The 8,258-nt window shown below is 41.5% G+C and overlaps 1 protein-coding gene across 1 annotated transcript; it reads left to right on the forward strand.

Annotated features, from left to right (window-relative positions):
• Positions 1-7,021: 7,021 nt before the first annotated feature.
• LOC130980734 (uncharacterized) lies at positions 7,022-7,420 on the forward strand. The gene has a single exon (XM_057904384.1). The coding sequence runs from the start codon at positions 7,022-7,024 to the stop codon at positions 7,418-7,420; it is 399 nt and encodes a 132-aa protein (XP_057760367.1).
• Positions 7,421-8,258: the final 838 nt, after the last annotated feature.

Here is an 8,258-nt window from a genome sequence, read left to right on the forward strand (position 1 = left end):
GCTTAGAGTGGAAGTCCAAACCTTCAGACAGAAGGATGGAGAATCCCTCTATGAAGCCTGGGAAAGATACAAACAATTAATCAGAAAGTGTCCCTCAGACATGCTTTCTGAATGGAGCATCATAGGTATTTTCTATGATGGTCTCTCTGAACTATCCAAGATGTCTTTGGATAGCTCTGCTGGAGGATCTCTTCATCTGAAGAAGACGCCTACAGAGGCTCAAGAGCTCATTGAAACGGTTGCAAATAACCAATTCATGTACACTTCTGAAAGGAATCCTGTGAACAGTGGGACTAGTCAGAAGAAAGGAGTTCTTGAGATTGATGCTCTGAATGCCATTCTGGCTCAGAATAAAATATTGACTCAACAAGTCAATTTGATTTCTCAAAGTCTGTCTGGAATGCAAAATGCACCAAGCAGTACTAAGGATGCTTCATCTGAAGAAGGAGCCTATGATCCTGAGAATCCTTCAATGGAAGAGGTGAATTACCTAGAAGAACCCTATGGAAACACCTATAATTCTTCATGGAGAAATCACCCAAATTTCTCATGGAAGAATCAAGAGAGACCTCAACAAGGTTTCAACAACAATAATGGTGGAAGAAACAGGTTTGGCAATGGCAAGCCTTTTCCATCATCTTCTCAGCAACAGACAGAGAGTTCTAAGCAGAGCACTTCTGACTTAGCAACAATGGTCTCTGATCTAATCAAGACCACTCAAAGTTTCATGACTGAAACAAGGTCCTCCATTAGGAATTTGGAAGGACAAGTGGGTCAGCTGAGTAAGAAAGTTACTGAACTCCCTCCTAGTACTCTCCCAAGCAATACAGAAGAAAATCCAAAAGGAGAGTGCAAAGCCATAAACATGGCCGAATATGGAGAGGAAAGAAAGGAGGTGGACGCCACTGAGGAAGACCTCAATGGGCGTGCACCAACCTCCTCTGAGTTCCCCAATGAGGAACCATGGGAATCTGAGGCTCAAAATGAGACCATAGAGATTCCATTGGACTTACTTCTGCCTTTCATGAGCTCTGATGAGTATTCTTCCTCTGAAGAGGATGAGTATGTCACTGAAGAGCAAGTTGCTAAATACCTTGGAGCAATCATGAAGCTAAATGACAAGTTATTTGGAAATGAGACTTGGGAAGATGAATCTCCCTTGCTCACCAAAGAACTGGATGACTTGTCTAGGCAGAAATTACCTCAAAAGAGACAAGATCCTGGGAAGTTTTCCATACCTTGTACCATAGGCACCATGACCTTCAAGAAGGCCTTGTGTGACTTAGGGTCAAGTGTAAACCTCATGCCTCTCTCTGTAATGGAGAAGCTAGGGATCTTTGAGGTGCAAGCTGCAAGAATCTCATTAGAGATGGCAGACAATTCAAGAAAACAAGCTCATGGACTTGTAGAGAACGTTTTGGTTAAGATTGAAGACCATTACATCCCTACTGATTTCATAGTCCTAGAGACTGGGAAGTGCATGGATGAATCCATCATCCTTGGCAGATCCTTCCTAGCCACAGCAAAGGCTGTGATTGATGTTGATAGAGGTGAACTGATCATTCAAGTGAATGAAAAATCCTTGGTGTTTAAGGCTCAAGGATATCCCTCTGTCACCATGGAGAGGAAGCTTGAAGAGCTTCCCTCAAATCAGAGACAAATAGAGCCCCCACAGTCAAACTCTAAGTTTGGTGTTGGGAGGCCACAACCAAACTCTAAGTTTGGTGTTGAACCCCCACATTCAAACTCTAAGTTTGGTGTTGGGAGGTTCCAACATTGCTCTGATCATTTTTGAGGCTCCATGAGAGTCCTCTGTCAAGCTACTGACATTAAAGAAGCGCTTGTTGGGAGGCAACCCAATGTTTTACAATTAACTATTTCCTTTTGTTATTTTATCTTTTTTGTAGGTTGATGATCATAAGAAGTCACAAAAACAATGAAAAAAGCAAAAACAGAATGAAAAGCAGGAAGAAAAACAGCACACCTTGGAGGAAGAACTCACTGGCGTTTAAACGCCAGTGAGGCTAGCAGTTGGGCGTTTAACGCCCAGTCTGGCACCATTCTGGGCGTTTAACGCCAGAAAGGGGCACCAGACTGGCGTTAAACGCCAGGAAAGGGCAAGAACCTGGCGTTAAACGCCAGAAATGGGCACTAGCCCGGCGTTTAACGCCAGAATTGGCTCAAAACGTGATTTTGAGCAACATTTGGTGCAGGGATGACTTTTCCTTGACACCTAAGGATCTGTGGACCCCACAGGATCCCCACCTACCCCACCACTCTCTCTCTTCTTCACCCATTCATCAATCACCTCAACACCTCTCTCCCAAAAACCCCCCACCTATCAAATCCCACTATCACCTTCACTCCTTCATTTTCACACACCCTAAACACTACTTCTTCCCCTTTTGGCCGAACCACAAAGCCATCTCCCTCTCCTCAATTTCTTCTTCTTCTACTCTCTTCTTTCTTCTTTTGCTCGAGGACGAGCAAACCTTTTAAGTTTGGTGTGGTAAAAGCATTGCTTTTTGTTTTTCCATAACCATTTATGGCATCCAAAGCCGGTTCAACTGAGAAGGCATGACCTCAAGCCCATCACTAAGAAGAAGATGGAGCAAACAAGAGACCCCTCTCATCAAGAAATCCCTGAGATACCTCAAGGGATGCACTTTCCTCCACAAGACTACTGGGAGCAAATTAACACCTCCCTAGGAAAATTAAGTTCCAACATGGGACAACTAAGGGTGGAGCACCAAGAACATGCCATCCTCCTCCATGAAATTGGAGAAGATCAAAGGATCATGAGAGAGGAGCAACAAAGACAAGGAAGAGACATTGAGGAGCTCAAGCACTCCATAGGATCTTCAAGAGAAAGAAAGAGCCGCCATCACTAAGGTGGACCCGTTCTTTAATCTCCTTGTTCTTTATTTTCTGTTTTCGAATTTTAGTGCTTTATGTTTATCCATGTTTGTGTCTTATGATCATTAGTGTCTTAGTGTCTATGCCTTAAAGCTATGAATATGAATCCATCACCTTTCTTAAATGAAAACTGTTTTTATCACAAAAGAACAAGAAGTACAGGATTTCAAATTCATCTTTAAAACTAGCTTAATTAGTTTGATGTGGTGACAATACTTGTTGTTTTCTGAATGTATGCTTAAACAGTGCATATGTCTTTTGAATTTGTGGTTCATGAATGTTAAAATTGTTGGCTCTTGAAAGAATGATGAAAAAGGAGACATGTTACTGAGGATCTGAAAAATCATAAAAATGATTCTTGAAGCAAGAAAAAGCAGTGAATTCAAAAAAAAAAAGAAAAAAAAAGAGAAGGAGAAAAACGAAAGAAAAGGGAGAAAAAGAAAAAGAAAGAAAAAGAAAGAAATAAAGTTGTGATCCAAGGCAATAAGAGTGTGCTTAAGAACCCTGGACACCTCTAATTGGGGACTTTAGCAAAGCTGAGTCACAATCTGAAAAGGTTCACCCAATTATGTGTCTGTGGCATGTATGTATCCGGTGGTAATACTGGAAGACAGAGTGCTTTGGGCCACGGCCAAGACTCAATAAGTAGCTGTGTTCAAGAATCATCATACTTAACTAGGAGAATCAATAACACTATCTGGATTCGGAGTTCCTAAAGAAGCCAATCATTCTGAATTTCAAAGGATAAAGTGAGATGCCAAAACTGTTCGGAGGCAAAAAGCTACTAGTCCCGCTCATCTAATTTGGAGCTTAGTTTCATTGATAATTTGGAGTCTATAGTATATTCTCTTCTTTTTATCTTATTTGATTTTCAGTTGCTTGAGGACAAGCAACAATTTAAGTTTGGTGTTGTGATGAGCGGATAATTTGTACGCTTTTTGGCATTATTTTTAGTATGTTTTTGATATGATCTAGTTAGTTTTTAGTATATTTTTATTAGTTTTTAGTTAAAATTCACTTTTCTGGACTTTACTATGAGTTTGTGTATTTTTCTGTGATTTCAGGTATTTTCTGGCTGAAATTGAGGGACCTGAGCAAAAATCTGATTCAGAGACTGAAAAGGACTGCAGATGCTGTTGGATTCTGACATCCCTGCATTCGAAGTGGATTTTCTGGAGCTACAGAAGCCCAATTGGCGCGCTCTCAACGGCGTTGGAAAGTAGACATCCTGGGCTTTCCAGCAATATATAATAGTCCATACTTTGCCCAAGCTTTGATGGCCCAAACCGGCGCTCAAAGTCACCTACAGAAATTCCAGCGTTAAACGCCGGAACTGGCATAAAATTTGGAGTTAAACGCCCAAACTGGCATGAAAGCTGGCGTTTAACTCCAGAAAAGGTCTCTACACGAAATTCCTTCATTGCTCAGCCCAAGCACACACCAAGTGGGCCCGGAAGTGGATTTTTATGTCATTTACTCATCTCTGTACACCCTAGGCTACTAGTTCTCTATATATAGGACTTTTTACTATTGTATTTTTCATCTTTGGATTGTTTTTGATCCTTTGACAATCTTTGGACATCTAGTTCTTAGATCATTGGGAGGCTGGCCATTCGGCCATGCCTAGACCTTATGCTTATGTATTTTCAACGGTGGAGTTTCTACACACCATAGATTAAGGTGTGGAGCTCTGCTGTACCTCGAGTATTAATGCAATTACTATTGTTCTTCCATTCAATTCCGCTTGTTCTTGTTCTAAGATATCACTTGTTCTTCAACTTGATGAATGTGATGATCCGTGACACTCATCATCATTCTCACTTATGAACAAGGTGACTGACAACCACTCTTATTCTACAAGCAACCAAGGCTCTAGTGAATATCTCTTGGATTCTTTAATCGGAATCTTCGTGGTATAGGCAGGACTTGATGGCGGCATTCAAGAGAATCCGGAAGGTCTAAACCTTGTCTGTGGTATTCTGAGTAGGATTCAATGATTGAATGACTGTGACGTGCTTCAAACTCCTAGCAGGCTAGGGCGTTAGTGACAGACGCAAAAGAATCAATGGATTCTATTCTGGCCTGAACGAGAACCGACAGATGATTAGCCTATGCTGTGACAGAGCATCAGGGACGTATTTTCACTGAGAGGATGGGAGGTAGCCACTGACAATGGTGAAACCCTACACGAGCTTGCCATGGAAAGGAGTAAGAAGGATTGGATGAAGACAGTAGGAAAGCAGAGAGACGGAAGGGAAGGCATCTTCATGCGCTTATCTGAAGTTCCTACCAATGAATTACATAAGTATCTCTATCTTTATCTTTTATGTTATTTTCGTTTATTACCTACACCCATTTGAGTCTGCCTGACTGAGATTTACAAGGTGACCATAGCTTGCTTCATACCAACAATCTCCGTGGGATCGACCCTTACTCGCGTAAGGTATTACTTGGACGACCCAGTGCACTTGCTGGTTAGTTGTGCGAAGTTGTGTAATGCCATGGAATTGAACCACCAAGTTTTTGGAGTTCATGACCAGGGATTATGAGAGTTGTGAAAAGTATTGTTCACAATTTCGCGCACCATTTTTACAAGAGATTCATTAAGGACTTCAGTAAGGTCGCACTACCCTTATCCAGACTACTGCAGAAAGACATTGAGTTCGAGTTCAATGAGGATTGCAAACAAGCGTTTGATAAGCTAAAGACCGCCCTAACTCAAGCTCCGATTGTGAGGGGACCAGACTGGAGCCAACCATTTGAAATCATGTGTGACGCCTCCAATTATGCAGTAGGAGCAGCACTAGCTCAACATGAAGGTAACGATCCTTTTGTAATTGTTTATGCATCTAAGACTTTAGATGCTGCTCAATCTAATTACACTACTACCGAAAAAGAGCTTCTAGCTATTATTTTTGCTCTGGATAAATTTCGAGCCTATTTACTTGGTACTAAGGTAGTAGTGTACTCAGACCATACAGCTCTAAAATATTTATTAGCTAAAAAGGAGTCTAAACCAAGGCTAATACGTTGGATGCTACTGCTGCAAGAATTTGATCTGAAAATTAAAGATAGGAGTGGTAACCAAAATTTAGTGGCTGACCACTTGAGTCGCCTTGAGCACATTAAAGATAACTCCATTCCTATCAATGATAATTTCCCATTTGATAGCTCACAGGCAGTATCTGATGTAGTTCCTTGGTATGCACCTATAGCTAATTATCTAGTTAGCCACACTTTTCCTCCCGATTTCACTAAGCATCAGAGAGACAAGCTGAAAAGCGAGTTCAAATACTATGTATGGAATGATCCATATCTATGGAGATGTGGTGCTGACCAGGTAATTAGACGGTGTGTACCTCAATCAGAATTCTAGTCCATTTTAGAGGCCTGCCACTCATCTGAGAGTAGAGGACATTTTGGCCCTCAACGAACTGCTAGAAAAGTTTTAGACTGTGGATTCTGGTGGCCTACTCTTTTTAAAGATGCTGTTGACCTTTGTAAATCTTGTCCTCCATGCCAAAGATTTGGTAATATATCCCAGAGGGATGAAATACCTCAACAAATTATGCTTTTTTGTGAAATTTTTTATGTTTGGGGCATTGACCTCATGGGTCCATTTCCAAATTCTAATGGCCACCTTTATATACTGTTAGCTGTAGATTATGTTTCTAAATGGGTGGAAGCAATTCCTACCCGTAATGATGATGCTAACACCATTGTTTTCTTTGTTAGAAATCATATTATTTGTCGCTTTGGATCACCACGAGCAATCGTGAGCGATCAAGGCACTCACTTTTGTAACAAGAGACTAACAGGTTTACTAAAGAGGCATGGGATAATTCATAAAGTATCAACAGCCTATCACCCCCAGACTAATGGGCAAGTAGAGGTGTCTAACAGAGAGATAAAGCGCATACTGCAAAATATAGTCAAGCCTCATAGAAAGGACTTGAGCACCAGGCTCCAATATGCACTTTGGGCATATCGGACAGCATACAAGACACCGATTGGGATGAGTCCTTTCCGCTTAGTTTATGGAAAGGCCTGTCATCTCCCAGTTAAGTTATAACACAAAGCCTTTTGGGCGGTAAAGGAATGCAACATGGACTATGAGAGAGCCGGAGCTGAACGGAAGTTACAACTGCAAGAATTAGAGAACCTTCGCTTAAAAGCTAATGAAAACTCCAGGATGTATAAAGAGAAGGTGAAAGCTGTGCATGACAAGAACATCAAGAGAAGAAAGTTCAAACCTGGGGACTTAGTCCTCCTTTATAACTCCAGAATGCGGCTCATTCCAGGCAAACTGAGATCCAGATGGGATGGTCCCTATCGAGTAGAGAGGGCAGAACCATACGGAGTCTTTCACTTGAGCCATCCTTCAAGCCCTGAACTTATTAAAGTCAATGGACATCGCTTGAAGTTATTCCATGGCGAAAAGATGGCGAAAAACCAGGAACTAGAGATCTTCCTCTTGGAAGATCCGCCCACAGCAGAAGACTGAGCTAGTGGAGCGTCCAACTTAAGGACGTTAAAGCAAAGTGCTGGGTGGAAGACAACCCACCATGGTATGATCGTTCCTTCCCCTCTCCTTAATTTCCTTCGTCAATAACTCTTCTCAGTACTAATGCCTATATTTTGCATCTCATCCGCATATTGTATATTGCATATAAAAAAAAGGGATTAAGGCATGCGACGCGCCAGCGTCGTTGACGCGCTCGCGTCATAGTGCCTTCACAACATTGAAGAAAAGAAACAAAGAGTTACGTAGGAGTGTGGCTGGAGGCATGCCCCTAGCTCCATTTGACCCACGCGACCGCGTGGATGACGCAATCGCGTCATTTGTAAAATGGCCTCCCCACGCGTCCGCATCAACCACGCGAACGCGTGGCTCTGCAACTCGACGTAAAAGGGTGTATGGTAGTGAGTTACTGACGTTAGGATTTTTGCTAGTAAAGAATTTATAAAAATATTCGCGTTGTAGATATAGCTTCTAAACTAACAGAAATCCCTTCGTACAAAAGTTTTTAGTTGTCACAAGTAACAAACCTCTTTAAAATTGATAACCGAGTATTTAAACCTCGGATCATCTTCTCAAGGAATTGCAAGGAGGTATGTTCTTATTATTGGTTATGAAGATTGTAATTCGGGGTTTTGAAGTTTGGGCAATGGGCACAGGTATATTTAAATGACAAGTAAAATAAATTAACAATAATAAAATCTCTTGGCAAGGTATAAGAACTGGAAGTCCTATCCTAGTTATCCTTATCAATTGTGATGAGAATTGGATTTTTGTCCCACTTTATTAACCTCTAACTATGAAGGTAAGTCAAGTGGATGAA

This window comes from Arachis stenosperma, chromosome 5 (assembly GCF_014773155.1).
Source record: "Arachis stenosperma cultivar V10309 chromosome 5, arast.V10309.gnm1.PFL2, whole genome shotgun sequence".
NCBI lineage: Eukaryota > Viridiplantae > Streptophyta > Magnoliopsida > Fabales > Fabaceae > Arachis > Arachis stenosperma.